General features: G+C 51.9%; 1 protein-coding gene across 1 annotated transcript in view; it reads right to left on the minus strand.

Moving 5' to 3' along the window:
• PRKDC (protein kinase, DNA-activated, catalytic subunit) overlaps positions 1–21,879 on the minus strand; it is a 2,818,033-nt gene that overhangs the window by 708,863 nt on the left and 2,087,291 nt on the right. Inside the window, exon 69 of the mRNA XM_086965729.1 lies at positions 21,507–21,696. Within this exon, the coding sequence (XP_086821855.1) occupies positions 21,507–21,696 (190 nt within the window). The remainder of the gene's footprint in view (positions 1–21,506; positions 21,697–21,879) is intronic.

Genomic DNA, 21,879 nt, shown 5'->3' on the forward strand with positions numbered 1-21,879 from the left:
CTGCCACCCACTGGCGTCACATGGGCCTGAAAGCACAGACTAGGAGGGTTTTGAGGCGGATGCTGCGGGGGAAGGTGTGGACTGACCTCGCCGTTGTCCCCTACCAGCCGCCACAGCGGTTTCCACGGCCGCCACCGCGTTGGGTATTACCCTGCGGAGCGTGGCTGGCAGCACGTGTGGGTACACCCCTTCCGTGGCCAAGAAAGGAGTAAAAGGCAGCCGATTGCTGGCGTGGGGCCGAGAGGCCCAAGGACTTAGCCGTGGCCCTGGAGTCCTTAAAAAGCTCAAGCGCATGGTCTGCCTTGTCGCCAAAAAGGCGACGGCCATCAAACGGCATGTCCATCAGTGTGTTCTGGACATCGGCCAAGAAATTGGCTGACCTCAACCAGGCGTGGCGTCTGACCGCCAGTGTCGTTGCCATCGCTCTGCCCAGTGAGTCTGTGGTATCCAGTCCACACCGGATCGAATATCTGGCTGCATCCCGACCTTCCACAAGGGCTTGGCCGAGTTTGGCCCTTACCTCCAACAGACACTCTGGCAGCACTTCCGCGACCGTATCCCACAGAGAGTGGGTGTAGCGGCCCAAGAGGCATGCGGTGTTGGAAGACCGCAGTCCCAGACTAAGGGAGGAGAAGATCTTTTTGCCATACTGCTTGTACCTCTTGGATTCCCTGTCAGGCGGAGCCGACGGGAATGCGGTCTGGGAATTGGAGGCCTGGATGACCAGGCTTTCAGGGGTGGGGTGGGTGGACAGGAAACATGGGTCACCCGGGGCCGGGCGGTGGCGTCTAGCCACGTTCCTATCTACGGGCGAACCCGTAGCGGGCTTGGACCAAGTGCCCAAAAGAACGTCAATTAAGGCATCGTCAAACGGCAGCAGAGGCTCGGCTGAGCATGACTGCGGCTTAAGGACCTTGGTGAAGAGGTTAGTCCTCACGGCCGCGACGGGGAGCTCAAGGCCCAAGGCCTTGGCTGCCCTCATCAACACCACACTATAGGTTGCCCCCTCCACCGTAGCCACGCTAGGAGGGGAGACAAAGCCAGTGTCAGGCGAGGTGTCAAAACCACTGGCTTCCCCAAGGTCACCTGTCCAGTCCTCATAAGACTGGCACTCACGTGCCAGAGGGTCCTCAGACCCCTCCCAATCCTCCCCATCACCCATCACCTGGTACTCAGGGTCAGTAAAGGATGGGGCCGGTTCATGGAAAGTGAACTCACCAAACGGCGTCTGAATTGGTGCCGAGTGGTGCCGTTCCAGCGCCGAAACCGGGTTGAGGGAGGCATCGGGGACGGCGCCGGGGTTGACACCTGTGGGGTCGGCGCCGGGGAGGTGGTTAAGTCAACCGGCGACGACCCTGGTCCGGAATCGGATCCAGCGGGGCCCTGCGGCGCCGGCGGAGCCTAAGCACCCGACGGCGTCGGGGCCGAAGCCCCCAACCCGCTAGGACCCCCAGACGGGACCGCTGGGCCCGAAGGCGCTGCGGAACCCGTCGGGGGAGAGAGGGACCTCATGGCCATGAGGAACCGCTCGATCTCCCCCGGCGTCGCGTTAGGCCCAGGGACCGGAGGGTATGAAGCCGGACGCTACGCCTGCGACTCCGACGGAGCCGCGTGGGCGGTGCCACCAGAACCTTCGCCGCGTCGCGCGAGCGTCGGGGGGAGTCGGAAGAGCGATGATGTCTCTTCGACTTCTTGTGCTTACCTGACGACTTCGACCCAGAGGAGTGATGTCGACTCCCAGAGCTATGACGGCTCCGCTCCCGAGACCGGTCCCTCGACCTCCGTCCGGACTGGGACCTCTCTCGGCGCGGGGCCGACTGCCGGAGTTCGAGTCGCTTACAGGACCGCTTCCGTCTAGCTTTCGAAGTAAGGGCCCGGCAGTTGAGGCAGGTCTTGTCATCGTGGTCAACGCCGAGACACTGGAGACACCGACGGTGAGGATCCGTGACCGACATCAGTTGGTCGCAATCTTCACAGGGCTTGAAACCAGGCATCCCTATCGGCACCGATAGAAATCGAAGACTCGAAAAAGAATGATCAAAAGATCAAAAAAGGTTTAGTCAAAAAGTGACTAAGGTACCACTTTTTCCGGATCTGCGCTGCTGGCGTGGAAAAAAGAAGAACTGACGTCAGCACGCGGAGGCGGCGTCTAAGTACTCCGACGACGTCATCACGGCACCCACGACGCCGACGACGGACGCAGAGCCGCAGACGACGCCTACCGACGCGCAAGGGTACTGCTACGCAAAAAGTTCCGGATCCAGTCTGACGCCTGGGGATATTCTAAGGTAATGAATCTATCACTAACGCAGTGCGCCAGTGGAGGAGGTGATGGCGAACCCTGCCACCCACTGGCGTCACATGGGCCTGAAAGCACAGACTAGGAGGGTTTTGAGGCGGATGCTGCGGGGGAAGGTGTGGACTGACCTCGCCGTTGTCCCCTACCAGCCGCCACAGCGGTTTCCACGGCCGCCACCGCGTTGGGTATTACCCTGCGGAGCGTGGCTGGCAGCACGTGTGGGTACACCCCTTCCGTGGCCAAGAAAGGAGTAAAAGGCAGCCGATTGCTGGCGTGGGGCCGAGAGGCCCAAGGACTTAGCCGTGGCCCTGGAGTCCTTAAAAAGCTCAAGCGCATGGTCTGCCTTGTCGCCAAAAAGGCGACGGCCATCAAACGGCATGTCCATCAGTGTGTTCTGGACATCGGCCAAGAAATTGGCTGACCTCAACCAGGCGTGGCGTCTGACCGCCAGTGTCGTTGCCATCGCTCTGCCCAGTGAGTCTGTGGTATCCAGTCCACACCGGATCGAATATCTGGCTGCATCCCGACCTTCCACAAGGGCTTGGCCGAGTTTGGCCCTTACCTCCAACGGACACTCTGGCAGCACTTCCGCGACCGTATCCCACAGAGAGTGGGTGTAGCGGCCCAAGAGGCATGCGGTGTTGGAAGACCGCAGTCCCAGACTAAGGGAGGAGAAGATCTTTTTGCCATACTGCTTGTACCTCTTGCATTCCCTGTCAGGCGGAGCCGACGGGAATGCGGTCTGGGAATTGGAGGCCTGGATGACCAGGCTTTCAGGGGTGGGGTGGGTGGACAGGAAACATGGGTCACCCGGGGCCGGGCGGTGGCGTCTAGCCACGTTCCTATCTACGGGCGAACCCGTAGCGGGCTTGGACCAAGTGCCCAAAAGAACGTCAATTAAGGCATCGTTAAACGGCAGCAGAGGCTCGGCTGAGCATGACTGCGGCTTAAGGACCTTGGTGAAGAGGTTAGTCCTCACGGCCGCGACGGGGAGCTCAAGGCCCAAGGCCTTGGCTGCCCTCATCAACACCACACTATAGGTTGCCCCCTCCACCGTAGCCACGCTAGGAGGGGAGACAAAGCCAGTGTCAGGCGAGGTGTCAAAACCACTGGCTTCCCCAAGGTCACCTGTCCAGTCCTCATAAGACTGGCACTCACGTGCCAGAGGGTCCTCAGACCCCTCCCAATCCTCCCCATCACCCATCACCTGGTACTCAGGGTCAGTAAAGGATGGGGCCGGTTCATGGAAAGTGAACTCACCAAACGGCGTCTGAATTGGTGCCGAGTGGTGCCGTTCCAGCGCCGGAACCGGGTTGAGGGAGGCATCGGGGACGGCGCCGGGGTTGACACCTGTGGGGTCGGCGCCGGGGAGGTCGTTAAGTCAACCGGCGACGACCCTGATCCGGAATCGGATCCAGCGGGGCCCTGCGGCGCCGGCGGAGCCTAAGCACCCGACGGCGTCGGGGCCGAAGCCCCCAACCCGCTAGGACCCCCAGACGGGACCGCTGGGCCCGAAGGCGCTGCGGAACCCGTCGGGGGAGAGAGGGACCTCATGGCCATGAGGAACCGCTCGATCTCCCCCGGCGTCGCGTTAGGCCCAGGGACCGGAGGGTATGAAGCCGGACGCTACGCCTGCGACTCCGACGGAGCCGCGTGGGCGGTGCCACCAGAACCTTCGCCGCGTCGCGCGAGCGTCGGGGGGAGTCGGAAGAGCGATGATGTCTCTTCGACTTCTTGTGCTTACCTGACGACTTCGACCCAGAGGAGTGATGTCGACTCCCAGAGCTATGACGGCTCCGCTCCCGAGACCGGTCCCTCGACCTCCGTCCGGACTGGGACCTCTCTCGGCGCGGGGCCGACTGCCGGAGTTCGAGTCGCTTACAGGACCGCTTCCGTCTAGCTTTCGAAGTAAGGGCCCGGCAGTTGAGGCAGGTCTTGTCATCGTGGTCAACGCCGAGACACTGGAGACACCGACGGTGAGGATCCGTGACCGACATCAGTCGGTCGCAATCTTCACAGGGCTTGAAACCAGGCATCCCTATCGGCACCGATAGAAATCGAAGACTCGAAAAAGAATGATCAAAAGATCAAAAAAGGTTTAGTCAAAAATTGACTAAGGTACCACTTTTTCCGGATCTGCGCTGCTGGCGTGGAAAAAAGAAGAACTGACGTCAGCACGCGGAGGCGGCGTCTAAGTACTCCGACGACGTCATCACGGCACCCACGACGCCGACGACGGACGCAGAGCCGCAGACGACGCCTACCGACGCGCAAGGGTACTGCTACGCAAAAAGTTCCGGATCCAGTCTGACGCCTGGGGATATTCTAAGGTAATGAATCTATCACTAACGTGTCTCTTTCAGATTTCTAAATTACACAGAAAGGGTTAAACCTCTCTACTAATTAATAAAACCTTATTTCAAAACTAATTGGACTAAAAAACGACAGAAATTTTGCATTTAGTGCAAACAGAGATGTTAGCAACAACACATTTACAGACACGCGTAAACGTGCGCAACTTTGTAATCCGAATCATCCCAGGTAGATGCAGATTCTCGTACTTAACCTTTAATGAAGGATAAAAGGTACCAATAGCGTATAAATCACACTTGTACACACAAGCTGAAATGAAATTCAATTCTTCAGAAAAAATTCTGACAGTGGTTCAAACTGCAGTAGCAAAAGAGAGCCCTCGCACAGGTTTAAACGCATAATGGAAAATACACCTGTACCTGCCTTAGAGGCAGTGACAAAAGCAAGCATTCTGAATGCAAAGGCTTTACATCCAAGATGGATACAATGGGTTAACTCTTTGCAACAGACGTTGAATACGTTTTTGACCCTTACTTGAAAACACAAGATTTCTACAATACGAACAAGAATGTCCTCTGCCCACTGAGATTCTGACTCTAGAACAGTACGAATGTATAATTTATACAGACGGAGCAGCACAGCCCGCAATCGGGGGTAAACAAGCTTTTAGTGCTGCGTGCGCGATTGTTCAAGGTCGCTGGCGCGATGGTAAATTCCGACCTATGGTCACAAAAACAGTCTCTCGGAGACTGTACAAGCTCAGGGGCTGAACTACAGGCTTTCAAGATGGCGCTTGAAAATACCGATCGCAAATTCCCCACACTCCTAGTGTGTGAATCGTATTACTGCGTTCAATGAATACTTGCAGAACTGGGTTCAAAATCGTTTCCAAGACGCAAAAGGTGGCACAATCAAGCATACGTTGCTTTGGGAACAAGCAGTTCAATTACAGAAAGAACTACAAAAGACTCACGTGATTCATACACTGAGTCATCAGCGTGATGGCGTTCACGTTGCAGGGAATTTATTGGCTGATGAAGCCGCGAAGGAAGCTGTGCAAATGGCTTACGTAGCTGCAATCACTCATTCTAAAACAAAAATAGACGGCAAAATAATGCAAGCTGTCACTGCCACAATGAAAGGCAGCAGTGCAGCGTTACCTCTAAAATAGCCACTCGAATATTCATACATAATTGACGCCAACTCCATTCCTTTTGCTCAAATCCCTGGAGTGGGGGATAGATAGAGTAATTCCAAACAGGAGACGGAGAGGTGCTTTGATACAAGAAGCACATATGGGAGAGGGTCTGTGTAAAGGAGTAGACGTAGGGGGAGGTAAACACTTACCTTTTCCCAGTGATCAGCCCGATCCCGTCAGTGAAAAAAAGACGGACAGCCAAGAGTTAACATTTCCGACTCCCTCCGTCCCACAGGAAGTGACAGGAGAAAAGAGGAAGACTGACGAATGGGAAAGGGGGAAGAGAAAGGAAGAGGTAGGACAGCCGACTTTTAGGAAACAAGACTTGCAAGGAAGGGGCGGCTGAGAGGAGGAACCCGGAAGACGCCAGAGACCACGAGGAACGAGAGGTGCATCAGGAGAAGACCGAGGACGGCGCCCAAAGCAAAGGAGATGGGGAGGATGTGGACCGCTGGTGCGAGGACTGGTGGACGCCCCCCGAGGTCGCTGAAAGTCCGCCGCAACTCAGGAGAGTTGCGTCAGACGCAGTGAGTGGGACGACAGGGGAGGGGGTGGGACAAAGGGGAGGGGGAGGTGGGACAAAGGGGGGGAGGGGCACTGACATCCTGTAACCCCTGAATCACCCTGTTTTTTTACCCGGAATACAGGTGGAGGACTGATGTATTCCTGTTACTTTCTTTGTCCTTTTCCTTATACCCGAACCTACACCAACGAACCTGAGTGTGGGGTGTTTTGTAATTACTTTATGACCGCATTGTGCCCACATTTTGTCTGAACAAACTCAAGGGTGGAGAGTTTTTATATTTATCTTATAACTGCAGTTTGGCTGCATTTTGTTTAAATATTTGGACATAGGCACATACTCCTACAGCAGTAGCACATTATTTAGCTGCATTTCCTCAACAGGTGAAAACGTTCCTCCTGCATGGTTTTGTTATTAGAACACTCAGAGCCTGAGACCCACTAAAGGGAGCAGATGCCCCGACATAACTTCGTTTGCACAGGGCCTATTTGTTTATTTTGCTCAAAGGCCTACCAGCCATTCCGTTCCCTTTTCGCACTTTGGGTGTGGTGACGGTAATTTGGAATGGATACAAAACTGAACAACCCACTAACCGCTCTTTCTTTTTCTTGGAGACCCTCCGGGAAGGCAATCCAGAACCAGAGCATTGGAAGAAGACGGGAAGAAGACTGGGAACCTTTGCGTACATCACCTACTGGACAAATTCAACTATCCTCATATCAAACTCATCCTGACCATGTTGTCTTTCTAATAATAAAAATATTCAACATTCAACCACCAATCCGGCCTCCGAGTTTCTATTTCCACCCATCGCTTCGACAAGTGGTGTCAGAAGTGGGATCTGCAGAAATGGAGGCCGCACTTCAGAAGATGGCGGACAATCAAGAAAAATTGGGACGCATTATGGAAAAGTTCTTGGCAGTTGCTTAATAAGACCGGGAGAAACTCCATCAAACCCTGACTACCCATAGCCAAAATCAGGAGAACTTCATTGGGAAACTGGCGGATACCCTCAGCCAACAAAGGGGACAAACCACCCTCCCTTCGGTAGTGCTACAAAAATATGTGGCTGGAGAAGATCCTTAGTTTTTCTTTTCCAACTTTGAAAGAATGGCCAGGGCCGCGGGATGGGCCCTAGAAAAATGGGATCACTACTAAGGACCCCTCCTCTCCGGTGAGATGCAGGCAGCTTACCAAGCGTCTAACCCACTAGGTCTAAACCCCTTTGATGAAATAAAGAAAAACGTTCTGGAAAGACTTGGTATTGACGAGGAAACATATCTAATCAGGTTGAAACAAATTAAGGAAGGACCCCAAGAAACTCCTAGGGCATTATCATACCGAGTAAAAGATATGACAGACAGATGGCTTAAACCAGTGGGCTCTACTGCATCCACCCATACAGAAATGGGTACGAAATCACACCCAACTTAACATGAAGTGAGCTGTTGAAATAGCCAGTGCTTTCAGTAGATCCATGGAACTGCAGAAGGGTAGAGAAGAAACACATGTGAAACCCACCGGACATCCGAACAGGAATCCACGGCCCCTTACAACTAAAAAAACCCCGAGACTGTCACTTTGCTACTGGGACCTTTACCTGCTCCTCTCCGACCACCCACCTCCACAGGACCTCAGTGTATTAATTGTGGGGGGTTCGGGCACATAGCCAGGGTATGCCCCCAAAGAGAAGAACCGATGGAGATAGGGCTAACACGTTCCTACTACTGCCAAGAAGAAGGGCGTCCCTTACCCTACCATAAAATAGTGAGAGTGAACGGGGAAGACTGGTCCGCTTTTATAGATACAGGGTGTCTGCATAGTGTTCTGAGACCTCAAGTTATTCCTGGTGGTAATCCTCAACCCACAGGTTTAGTCAACATAAAGTATGTACATGGGTATAGTAAACACTATCCTACTACTGAAGTACAGATACAACATGAACCAGCAGTAGATCCGGTTCCTTTGCGTATAGGACTAATCCCTAAACTTCCTGAACCTTTTATATCAGGAAGAGATTATCCATACATAGAGCGGCTTCTAAGAGATGAAACCGAAGAATGGAGAAAGACAGCTCCTTTCTCCAAAGAGCAAGACTTGCGAGTAACCCCAGGGAAAACAAGAAAGAGCAATAAGCAAAAGAAAAGAGAAAAAGTCATGTGGACCCAAATAGCCCTGACTCGACCCCACGAAGAAGCTATGTGGAAATACGACCAGGGGTTTTCAATAGCCCAAAGAGAAGATCCCACCTTGAGGGAAGTTTGGAACAACGCTAAAAAAGAGGAAGACCCCGATCAAGTAGGTCCCCAGTTCTTTGTAAAAAGAGAATTGCTGTATAGAAAGGGGGAGGGGTCAAAACCCACAGCTGTTAGTACCCCAGACTTACAGAAAGAAAGTTCTCTTTTTAGCCCACAGCCACTTGTTAGGGGGTCATTTTGGTGGGGAAAAGACCGAAAGAGTTATTCTAAATAAATTCTACTGGCCAGGAATCTATCAACAGTTCCGCCGATACGGCAAGGAATGTTCTGTTTGCCAGAAAAACAGTAGAATTCTTCCACCCAAAGCCCCCCTCTGCCCTTTACCTATAATTGAAGAACTCTTCACAAGGGTTGGTATGGATATTATTGGACCCCTTCTTCCCTCCCATAGTTGCTGCAAATATGTGTTAGTCTTAGTAGATTATGCAACACGTTTTCCTGAGGCGGTGGTGCTAAGATAACCCAATGCCACTCAAACAGTTAAAGCTATGATTACTATCTTTTCAAGAGTAGGATTCCCGCGAGATCATAACAGATCAGGGTACTCCTTTTGCATCCAACTTGATGAAGCAAGTGTGTCAACAATTGAATATGAAACAATTAAGAACATCCGCCTACCACCCCCAAACTGATGGGTTGGTAGAAAGATATAATGCCACACTTAAAACCACTCTGAAAAAAATCCTTGATATGGAGACAAGTAAGTCGGAGGATATGTTGCCCTTGGCACTTTTTGCCATCTGGTGTAAACAGGAGAAAAGTACAGGGTACTCCCCCTTTGAATTGTTATATGGAAGATCCCCACGCACCCCCTTGGATATGGCAAAGGAAGAATGGGAGGAAGACAAAAAGGGTAGGCCTTTGTCTGAGTATATTCGGAGTCGCATAACTCACCTCCAAGAAATACGTAGTATTGTTAGAAATCACTTAGACAGGCCCAACAGTCCCAAAAACTTGAATTTGACAAGAACACCAAAACCCGGAGCTTCAGCATAGGAGACTATGTCTTACTGATTGTAGGAGAGTAGGGTCTGCAATCCTATGATCACCCCAGATTTTTGCTTTTTGATTCACTGGTTTACGACTTCTCTGGCTGTGGGCCTGCTAATCAGACCCATAGCCTTGCTGTTCTCTCACTAAATTGACACGTGTACCTTAGGTGCATTTACCAATTGGTACTGGGCCACCTTATCAGACCCTGTAACTCAGGGCATAGGTGTACCCAGGGCCTACCAGGGGCAGCAGCATGTATTATGCCACCCCTGGCTGGCCATCTAAATCTGACACAACTGGCTGCACGACAGCTGGGGTAAGGTGGTGTAATCACCCTTTGCTTTAGATATAGTATACCTATATCTAACCCTAAAATGGACACACAGATTCCTATCAGTCACTCCTATGAGCTGAGCCCGTTTGTAGCTTGCGGAACCAAGTCCTAATAGCTGTTCCATGATAACGCATACCATATACTCTTAAGTGCATTATAATCCTCGCGGTTATATGCCAACTATGGTATCGCTTTATCAAAACATGTCGAGTAAGGTGTCATACGAATTGGAATACTAACCCCTCACCAATTCTGGCGACGGGATTAGCATTCCACCCTTCTAGAGGGACACAACATGTATGTAACTGTGAACCCCGGTTAAAGTTAACTCGAGCCTCAGCATCACAAAATGGATGCTGCCACCACAGACACAAGTCTGACCTCCTGCTGCTGGGAGTCCTTCCAGCGAGGGAGGCTTGGACAAAGGGTTTCCTGTCAGGGGCGGTGCTAGCACCATCCCAGACAGGGTTTTGTGTATCCTGGGTAGGCAGGGCTTTAGAGGAAGGTGACTGCAAGTGGCACCCCAGTGCTCACTATGCATCTGCCGGCTAGAACCAGTTCCAAGGGCACACCAGCCCCTGAGCTGGGGAAAGTCCGGCATGGGAAAGGGGTGTAACCACCCCCCTTCCTGGTCCCACCCATGGGCAGGACCTAGTCGCGTGCCAGCCCCTTTTCCTAGTATAAAGATAGGAGCGGGCCCCCTTCCAAATTAGATCATCTTTGAATCCTGAAACTACTTTCTACGAAAGGAACTCAAGACTTCTTCCTAAGATTTCTCCCTTGTGACTAAGGAGTAGTCACCCTGCATCCGCAGTCGCCATCCAAGCATCGCGGTCTGCTGTAAGTCTCTCCTCCGGATCAAGACTGCCCAGCTCGACGAGAACCGGCTTCCCTGGCACCTCTGACCTCAACCTGCATCATCAGCCCAGCTGAGATTCGTGGGTGTGACAAGACCATCTTCAGGACTGCACGACGCTTGCCCAGCACGACCGCAGAGGGATCCTCGAGTGAGTGCTTTGGGGTGTGAGAAGCCCCAACCCTGAGCAGCTCCAGCACCGAAGTTCAGCCTCCCAGCCTCCACGAGATCTGTGTGGGGCCCTTCTGCTCTTTGCTGCTCACCGCGTTGTCTGACTACTAGCCTGCTGGCTTGTGGCCTTCCCGACGACGAACGACAACATCAACACTGCTGGTCTGGTTGCTCTAGACTGGCCCTTGCTCCCCTCCAACAGAGGAGCACCCCGGACCCTCCTGGTCCACTCCAGACGCCATTTTTAGTCCACCGCGTGGGCTTGCATTTGCCAAGACTTGTTGTCCCAATCCTGGGTCCAGCGACGTCGACAGCAGATACCATCGTGGGACAGCTCGCACCGCCATCCTGGTCGCCGACAACGCCTCCTAGTCCGTGAGACTGCAGAGCCCAGCGTCGCCCACTCACCTGGTCGAGGTGACTCCATCCGGTGCCATCCTGGTGCCCATCTAAACACTGGCTAGTGATTCAGAACTTGGTCCCCTCTGCTTGCAGGTGTCTTCCATCTTCGATCCAGGCTTGGATCCCTCCGAATCTCTTCACTGGTCGCCTGCCAGCAACTTCTTCTTTCAGGCTCCATAGACTGCAACGAGGATTCCCGACGTCTTTCCAGACCTATGCATCCGCAGCCCCTGGGCTAGGTAAACTCAGCATTTCGGTGCTCCAGCATAGTCTTGCTATCCAAGGGTCCAGATCCTTTTTCGTTTCAGCTCTACCTAGTCGGATTCGTCCGATATCACTAACTTCACGAAATCTAGCATCCATAGACTTTGTCCCGCATCCCGCGTGAGAGTGCACACTCTGCACCCGATCTCCCTAGGCCTCCTGCTAGTAATCTGAAGGTTCAGTAGTCAAGTCCTAGCGATCCCAAAGCCTATTAGCGTAGTACTTACCTGCTAGTAATTTCGCATTCCACTTTTGTAGTATATGGTTTTTCGTGCCCCTCGGGCATTTGTGTAAATTGTGCAACTTTGCGTATTTTCCTAAGAGCTTTGTATTGTGCTTAGCGCCCTGTCCTCATAAAGAGTCCAGGGCTGTTGTGTTCTAAATAAATATACTTTATTTTCATAACAACTTGTGTGGTGTCCTTTCACTTGGTGTTCAAGGGGTATATGTGATGGTATAGCAGCTGGCTTAACACGCCCTCTAGAGTCTAGCCTAAAGACTGCTCTTGTCCATGCTACTAGGATAGCTGGTCTACGGTTGACTTACAACCAATCATCAATAAGGGTCGTTTAGACTGATACATAGTGATCACTAGAATAGTGAGCACTGCATATCAGGCCAACTTCTCACACTGATGTTGTCTAGTTCCGATCATAAGATGTTAGGACAATGGCAGGGTCCTTTCAAGATAATAGAAAAAGTGACCTCAGTTACCTACCGTTTAGAGCTAGACCCTAAAAGACCCATGCATACCCAGATTTATCATATCAATTTGTTAAAAAAGTGGGAGGGACCCATTCCAACTCTGTTGGGACTCACAGAAAGAAAAGAGCCCCTATATCATCGAAGTATAGATACAGAGCTCTCAATTACTCAAAGACAGGAGCTATGCACTTGTTTAGAGCCCTTACAGGTTGTCTTTTCCCTTTATCCTGGAAAGACAGACGTTAGAGAACATGAGATACATACTCTTCGTGAGAAAAAGGTAAAGCTGAGGCCCTATAGAATACCAGAGGCCAGGAGAGAAGCGGTAAGAAAAGAAGTAGATCAAATGTTACAAATGGGAATAATAGAACCATCCTCCAGTGAATGGAATTGCCCTATTGTTTTAGTGCCAAAACCTGAAGGGTCAATCAGGTTTTGCATAGACTTCAGGGAAGTAAACAAGATCTCCCAATTTGACTCCTACCCATTGCTGAGAGTCGATGAAATGATTGAACGAATTGGCAGGGCCTGCTTCATCAGCACTCTCGATTTGTGCAAGGGGTATTGGCAGTTCCCCTTGCATAAAGAGGATAGAGAGAAAACTGCCTTTTCCACTCCCGAGGGGTTGTTTCATTTCACTGTCCTTCCTTTTGGACTACATGGGGCACCTGCCACGTTTCAAAGAGTAACGAATACTGTATTACAGCCCTGTGTTGCATTTGCGGCAGCCTATATTGACAACATCATTATATACAGTAATACGTGGGAACAGCATCTACACCACGTAAAAACAGTGATCCGAACTCTGGGGAACCGGGGGTTCACCATAAACCCTTCTAAAAGCAAACTGGCTGCCAAATCAATTAAGTACGTGGGCTACTTATTAGGTGAAGGATTAATAAAACCCCAAGATGAGAAGGTGGAGGCTATCACTGCCATTCCTTTCCCTAAGACTAAGAAAGAACTGAGAGCCTTCCGAGGAGTTATGGGCTATTATCGGCGATTCATAACTAACTTTTCCCAAATCGCCCATCCCTTAACAGATCTATTAAAAAAAAAAGCTAAGATAGAAAGGGATCTGAGTCATCCTTCCTTTCTAGCAAGACAAGCTTTCCATCAGCTAAAACAAGCTATTACCACTAAACCTGTCCTCCTCAGCCCTGATTATTCTTAACCATTTGTATTACAGACAGACGTTTCAGAACATGGGTTTAGGGCCGTGTTGTCGCAAACTGATTCCCAAGGACAAGAGAGACCAGTCCTATATATCAGTAGAAAACTATTTCCCCGAGAAAAAAAATATGCTGTGAAAGAAAAAAAAAGCCCTCGCCATCAAATGGGCCATAGAGTGCTTACGCTATTACTTAGAGGGACTGGAGTTCCAACTATTCACGGATCACGCTCCCTTGGAGTGGTTGGCGAAGAATAAGGGACATAACGATAGGGTTTTAAGATGGTTTCTGACCCTCCAGCCTTATCGTTTTACCACGTTTCACCGGAAAGGAACAAACTAATGCTGACTTCCTGTCCAGATATCCCTTCGATCCTTTTCTTGCAGGCAAGAAAGTTAGAGAAGGGGGATGTAAAAGGAGTAGACGTAGGGGGAGAGAAACACTTACCTTTTCCCGGTGATCAGCCCGATCCCATCAGTGAAGAAAAGACGGACAGCCAAGAGTTAACATTTCCGACTCCCTCCGTCCCACAGGAAGTGACAGGAGAAAAGAGGAAGACTGACGAATGGGAAAGGGGGAAGAGAAAGGAAGAGGCGGGACAGCCGGCTTTTAGGAAATAGACTTGCAAGGAAGGGGCGGCTGAGAGGAGGAACCCGGAAGACACCAGAGACCACGAGGAATATCAGGAGAAGGCCGAGGACGGCGCCCAAAGCGAAGGAGACAGGGAGGACGTGGACCGCTAGTGCGAGGACTGGTGGATGCCGCAACTCAGGAGAGATGCGGCAGACGTGGTGAGTGGGACGACAGGGGATGGGGTGGGACAAGGAGGGGGGGTGGGCACTGACATCCCGTAACTCCTGAATCACCCTGTTTTTTTCCCCTGAATACCGGTCGAGGACTGATGTATTCCTGTTACTTTCTTCGTCCTTTTCCTTATACCCGAACCTACACCAATGAACCAGAGTGTGGGGTGTTTTGTAATTAGTTTATGACCGCATTATGCCCGCATTTTGTCTGAACAAACTCGAGGGGGGAAAGTTTTTATATTTATCTTATAACTGCAGTTTTGGCTGCATTTTGTTTAAATATTTGGACATAGGCACACACTCCTACAGAAGTAGCACATTATTTAGCTGCATTTCCCCAACAGGTGAAAACGTTCGCCTGCATGGTTTTGTTATTAGAACACTCAGAGCCTGAGACCCACTAAAGGGAGCAGAGTCCCCTGACATAACTTCTTTTGCACAGGGCCTATTCGTTTATTTTGCTCAAAGACCTACCAGCTATTCCTTTCCCTTTTTGCACTTTGGGTGTGGTGACGGTAATTTGGATTGGATACAAAATTTAACAACCCATTGACCGCTCTTTCTTTTTCTTGGAGACCCTCCGGGAAGGCAATCCGGAACCAGAGCATTGGAAGAAGACGGGCGTACATCACCTACTGGACCAATTCAACTATCCTCATATCGAACTCATCCTGACCACGTTGTCTTTCTAATAATAAAAACATTCAACATTCAACCACCAATCCGGCCTCCGAATTTCTATTTCCGCCCATCCCTCCGACAGTCTGATACATCAAGGGATTTCTAAATCTATGCTAGAATTAAAAGAGACGTACTGGTGGCCAGGGATGAATGCCCACATTCACGAATTTGCAATTAATTGCCCTGACTGCAACAGAGATCACAGCAGAGAATGCCACCAGACACCTGACTACAGTATAGCCCGCCCAGTACAGACACCATTGTTAGACAGCATTAGACTTTCTACACGCAGACGTCACTATAGACTAATGCGGTCCCACAACTATTAGGACAGATTCATTTGGATATGGCCTCAGCGCTCGGCTGACGCCCGAGCTGTTATAAAGGATTTGCGAGTCTTTATCCGCACATACGCAATCGGCACGCTACATTCTGACCAGGATCCTGCGTTTAGCTCTCGAGCTTACCAAAAGGCCTTGGCCAATCTGGGCGTTGCATTGCGGTATTCAAGTCCATTCCATCCTGAGGGAAATTCTGTAGTGGAAAGAAAAAACCGGGACATAAAGCAATCTATAACAGCTAGGGTATTAGGTTCGGGTGACGGGTGGGTCAAACATCTAATAAGTGTCCAACGTGGTTTAAACGATCTGCCAACAAATTCTCTGGGTGGAATCACTCCATGTGAAATCCTTTTTGGTACTAGAATGCTTATCAAGGACCTCGATCGTCACACTTCAGTGGTAGAACTAAAGCCCTTTGATCTTAAAGACCGTTTGGCTGTTTTGCAGGAATGAAATGAAACAAGAAGAAGTCTAAGCAACACGTTGCAGAAGCCAACGACCACTGAAGAAAAAACACCTTTCCCAGCAAAGCCTGTCTGGATTCCAAAGATTGGGGATCAGGTCAGAGAAAAGATCGCGCACAAGGAGGAATTTGGGCCTTCTTACAAAAAACCAGTACCTGTGCTAGCAACCCACAAATCAAGAACAGTGTTACTGCGGCCCCTTGCTGGAAGAAAGGAGAACCAGTTAGGGTCCATCGATCTGGTAAAACGACATCATGTGGCCGATAATAAGTAGTAGGTTCAGTGTGTAGGAGAGTAGGGTCTGCAATCCTATGGTCACCCCAGCTGGGGCAAGGTGGTGTAATCACCCTTTGCTTTAGATATAGTATACCTATATATAACCCTAAAATGGACCCATATACTCTTATAAGTCACTCCTATGGCAGGCCTTATCAATCCTGAAGGCAGAGTGCTTGGAATTATATGAGATGGTGCTCTAGCATGAGCTGAGCCTGTCTGCAGCTTTCGGAACCAAGTCCTTTAGCTGTTTCCATGATAACGCTATACCATAAACTCTTAAGTGCATTATAAACATGGCGAGTAAGGTGTCATACGAATTGGAATATTTCCCCCTCGCCAGTTCTGGCGATGGGGGTAGCATTCCGCCCTTTTAGAGGGACACGACATGTATGTAACTGTGAACCCCGGTTAAAGTTAAACAGAGCCTCAGCATCACAAAATGGATGCTGCCACCACAGACACAAGTCTGACCTCCTGCTGCTGGGAGTCCTTCCAGCGAGGGAGGCCTGGACAAAGGGTTTCCTGCCTTGGGAGATGCTAGCACCACCCCAGACAGGATTTTGTGTATTGAGGTAGGACAGGCTGAAAGGAATGAGACATGCCTGGGACACACAAGGTTCAAAGCAGTTGCTGGGGCACTCCAGCCCCAGTTCTGGCGCGAAACCGGACAAAGGATAGGGAGTGTAACCACCCCCCCTTCTGGTCCCACCCATAGGAGGGACCTAGTCACAGTACAGCCCCCTTTAGAAGAATAAAGGTAGGAGATGGTCCCATTCCAAATTAGAATAATCCTGAACAACTTTACAAGAAGAAACTCTGGACTTCGACATTCTGCTCCACAGAAGACTGAAGAAATCTCCCTTGTGGCCAAGGAGTGACCACCCTGCACCAGCAGGCACCGTCAAGCGTCCTAGCGGTTCACTTTGTTGTCCTTCTTCCGGGAACTAGACTTCAGAGCCCGACGAGATCCGGACTTCCAGACCTCTCCGACCTCTACCTACATCTGCAGCACAGCTGAGATCCGTGGGTGCGACGAGACACGTGGGACCGGCCATCTTGGAGAAACTGCACTTCGCTTCCAGCACGACTTCAGAGGTATTCTCGTCCAAGTGCTTTGGGGACTGAGAAGCCCCCGACCCCAAGCAGCTCCTGCACCGAAGACCAGCCCTCTAGCATCCACGAGATCTGCGTGGGGCCCTTCTGCCTGTTTGCTACTCAACGCGTTGTTTGGTCACTTGCCGGCTGGCTAGCGACCTCCTAGACGACGAAATCCGAAACCTTCACTGCTGGTTGTTCCAGACCTGCCCTTGCTCCCTTTCAAAAGAGGAGCACCCCAGAACCTCCTGGTCCACTCCAGACGCCGTTTCCACTCACCGCGTGGGTTGCCATTGCCAAGGCCTGTTGACTCCGAATCTGAAGCCGACACCGCCGACAGCGAGAGCCTGCGTGGGACAGCTCGTGCCTCCATCCTGGTCATCAAAGACACCACCTGGTCCACGTGGCTGCAGAGACAAGCGTCCACCTTCACCTGATCGCAACAACAACATCTGGTTCCACTCCTGGTTCCACTCCAGTCACTGGCTAGTGACTTTGAACATTGTCCCCTCTGCTTTCAGGTTCTTCTCTTCACTGATCCACCCTTGGATCACACCGGACATCTTCCTCCTGACCGCCTGCAGCATCTTTTCCTCCAGGCTTTATAGACTTCAACGCCGGAACCCGACACGACTTGGCACCTATGCACCCGCAGCCTGTGGGTGAAGTAACACGAGCATTTTGGTGTTCAAGGGTAGCTTGACTCTCCTAGTGTCCAGTTCCACAGTCATTTTAGTCCTATCTAGACAGGGAGGTCCGTACTCACCTTTTCTTAAACTGTACTGTCCATAGACGTTTGTACGCATCTCGCGTGTGAGTTCACACTCTGCACACGCGTTCCGTGGGCCTCCTATTACTTACCTCAAGTTAGTATAGCGTGGTCCCAACGATCCTACAGCCTCTGGACAGCTCCATTCCTATTATCGACTTTCACATTCCACTTACTTAGTATATGGTTTGTCGTGCCCCTAGGGCACCATTGTAAATCGTGCAACTTGAACGTATTTTTCCTAAGAGTTTGTCATGTGCTTAGCCCTCTGACCTCATAAAGAGTTCAGAGGTGTATGTTAGTTAATAAATACTTGTTTATTTTCATAACAACCTGTGTGGTGTCCTTTCACTTGGTATTCAAGGGGTCATATGTGGTAAAACAGCTGGCTTCACATGCCAAAAGAGTTTAGCCTAAGACTGCTTTGTCCATGCTACCACTAGGATAGCTGGTCTATAAGGTTGACTTACAACCAATCACCATTAGGGTTGTTTGGACTGATACAAGGTGATCACTAGAACTAGTGAGTATCATATATCAGGTGAACACCCGCGGGGCGCTGGTAAGGCCAAGGGGAGCACGGTAAACTGAAAGTGCTCGTGGCCTACGGTGAACCGCAGGTAACGCCGGTGGGCCCGCAGGACGGGGATATGAAAATAAGCATCCTGCAAGTCCAACGCTACCATCCAGTCTCCTGGGTCTAGGGCAGTTAGGACCTGAGCTAGTGTCAACATCTTGAACTTCTCCTGCCGGAGGAAGCCGTTGACGTTCCGTAGGTCCAAGATAGGGCGTAGGCCCTCTTTGCCCTTCTTGGGTACCAGGAAGTAGTGGGAGTAACAACCACACCCTACTTCTGGCCCAGGAATGCGCTCGATGGCCCCCTCGGCCAAGAGGGCCGCAACTTTCTCTCGTAGAAGTGTCAAGTGATCCCTCGACACGTGGTGGTATCGCGGTGGCATGGCTGAAGGGGTCGCCTCGAAGGGGAGGGAGTAGCCCCTTCGGACGATTTGCAGCACCCACCTGTCCGATGTGACAGTGAGCCAGTGGAGGTGATGATGGCGAACCCTGCCCCCCACTGGCGTCACATGGGCCTGAAAGCTCGGACTAGGAAGATTTTGAGGCGGATGCTGCAGGGGTGGGTGTGGACTGGCCTCGCCGTTGTCCCCGAGCACCGCGACGGCGGTTCCACGTCCGCCACTGCGCTGGACGGTAGTCTGCGGCACGTGGCTGGCAGGAAGTTTTTCGGGGTGCCCCTTCCTTGTCCACGAAGGAGCGAAAGGCAGCCGTTTGCTGGCGCGGTGCCGAGAGGCCCAAGGACTTGGCCGTAGCCCTTGAGTCCTTAAAGCGCATGGTCTGCCTTGTCGCCAAAGAGGCGACGGCCATCAAAAGGCATGTCCATAAGGGTGTTCTGGACATCAGCCGAAAAATTGGGGGACCTCAACCAGGCGTGGCGACGAATCGCCACAGTCGTTGCCACCGCTCTGCCCAGTGAGTCTGTGGTATCCCGTCCACACCGGATAGAGTACCGTGCTGCATCTCGACCCTCCGCAAGGGCTTGGGTGAGTTTAGTCTGGACCTCCACCGGACATTGTGGCAGCACGTCCGCGACCGTGTCCCACAGAGAGTGGGTATAACGGCCCAAGAGGCACGCGGTGTGGACTGACCACAGTCGTAATCTTAGGGAGGAGAATACCTTCTTCCCGTATTGCTCATACCTCTTGGTCTGGGAATTAGAGGCCTGGATGACCAGGCTATCGGGGGTGGGATGGGTAGACAGGAAGCAAGAGTCGCCCGGAGTCGGGCGGTGGCGTCTGGCCATGTTCCTATCTACAGGCTGACCTGTAGCGGCTTGGACCAAGTGCCCAGAAGAACGTCAGACAAGGCTTAATTAAACGGCAGCAGAGGCTCGGCCGAGCTTGCCTGCGGTTTAAGGACCTCAGTGAGGAGGTTAGTCCTCACGGCCGCGACGGGGAGCTCCAGGCCCAAGGCCTTGGCCGCCAGCGTCAGTACCACACTATAGGCAGCCGCCTCCTCCGTAGCCACGGTAGGAGGGGAGACGAAACCAGTGTCCAGACCACTGGCCTCCCCTAGCTCACCGGTCCAGTCCTGATAAGACTGGCACTCCCGTGCCAGAGGGTCCTCAGACCCCTCTCAATCCCCCTCGCCACCCATCTCCTGAGACTCAGGATCTAAGGATGGGGCCGGGTCATAGAAGTAGAAATCTCCTAGCGGCGTCGGATACGGCGCCGAGCGGCGTCGTTCTGGCGTCTGACCCGAATCGAGGGGGAATCGGGGACGGCGCCGCTCGGAGGCGGCGCCGTGGGCGACACCCTGGGGGCCGGCGCCGATCCGGATCCGGACCCGGATCCTGCAGGGGCCTGGGGCGTCGGGACCGAAGTCACCAGCGGCGTCGGGGCTGAAGCACCCGACGGCGTCGGAGCTGAAGTGTCCGACCCGCTGGGACCCCCAATCGGGACCGCTGGGCCCGAAGGCGCCGCGGAGCCTGACGGAGGAGTGAGCGACCTCATGGCTGTGAGGAAGGCCTCGATCTACTCTGGCGTTGCGTTCTGCCCAGGGGTCTGACGGGTATGAAGCAGGCCGCGACGCCCGCGGCTCTGGCTGAGCCGCGGAGGCGGTGTCGCCCGAACCCCCGGCCGCATCACGCGAGCGTCGGGGTGAGTCCAAAGAGCGATGACATCTCTTCGACTTCTTGTGCTTACCTGAGGACTTCGAGCCCGAAGACCGAGGACGACTCCCGGAGCTATGGTGGCTCCAACCCGGCGACCGGTCCCTCGACCTCCTCGCGGACCGGGACCTCGAGCGGCGCGGGGCTGACTGCCGGAGCTCGAGTCGCTTGCGGGACTGCTCCCGCCTAGCTTTAGACGTCAGGGCTCGACAGTCGGAACAGGCCTTGTCGTCGTGGTCGAGGCCCAGGCAATGAAGACACCGGCGGTGGGGGTCGTAACCGACTTCAGTCGGTTGCAGTCGGCGCAGGGTTTAAACCCGGGCATCCCTACCGGCACCGTCGGAGTCGTTAGACTTCGAAAAAGGATTAAAAAAATGATCGAAAAAGTTTAGTCACAAATTGACTAAGGGGTACCACTTTTTCCGGATCTGCGCTTGCTGGCGCAGAAAAAAGAAGAACTGACGTCAGCGCGCGAGGGCGGCGTGTAAGTACTCCGGCGACGTCATCCCGGCGCCAACGACGGACGCGGAGCCGCATACGACGCCTACCGATGCGCAGGGGTACTGCTACGCAAAAGTTTCCGGATCCAGTCTGATGCCTGGGAATCTGGGGATATTCTAAGGTAAGGAATCTAATACTAACCTGTTTCTTTCAGATATAATAGAAACTGACACCAGTATAGAAGGCCACAACTGCAATCATGTCCTGGATAAGCAGAATGCTGAAGATTTAAGGAACATTTCCTGATTCAGTCTGGTACTTGGCAAGATTCAGAAGTGAGGAATCAGAAGGAAAAGATTGGTCAGAAAAGGAAGGCTACAGTCTTCATGCTTCTGTTGTACTGCTTTGTGTACACAGTTTTACAGCAAACTCCCAACATTCTGACATTGTATGTACCTGCTTTCTAGCGCTCTCCACCATCTTCATTTTCATAGTAAACTTGCAGCTTTTTATCAAAGTGTTTATATCTTCTTCTTGCTCATCGACTTCCATTCCGTCAACTGCACCCTCTCCTCCATCAACTTCCATGCTATCATCTGCTTGGCAAACAGGAAGCTTTTCCTGAATTTTATCCAGAAAAAAACACCTATGCAGTAGAAAGGTGAAAGGTCAGCAACACAAAAAGTATACATACAGATGAACATGCTTTGAATTGCACCGTATAGCCCCTCTTGATTTGTACAAAAGGACATTTCAGATACATGTGAAAAGGAGAACGGATGTGAAAAGGAGAACAGGTGTGAAATAGTCATTGGCTTTCATATTAAAC

Source organism: Lissotriton vulgaris, chromosome 4_1 (assembly GCF_964263255.1).
Source record: "Lissotriton vulgaris chromosome 4_1, aLisVul1.2, whole genome shotgun sequence".
In the NCBI taxonomy this organism is placed as follows: Eukaryota; Metazoa; Chordata; class Amphibia; order Caudata; family Salamandridae; genus Lissotriton; species Lissotriton vulgaris.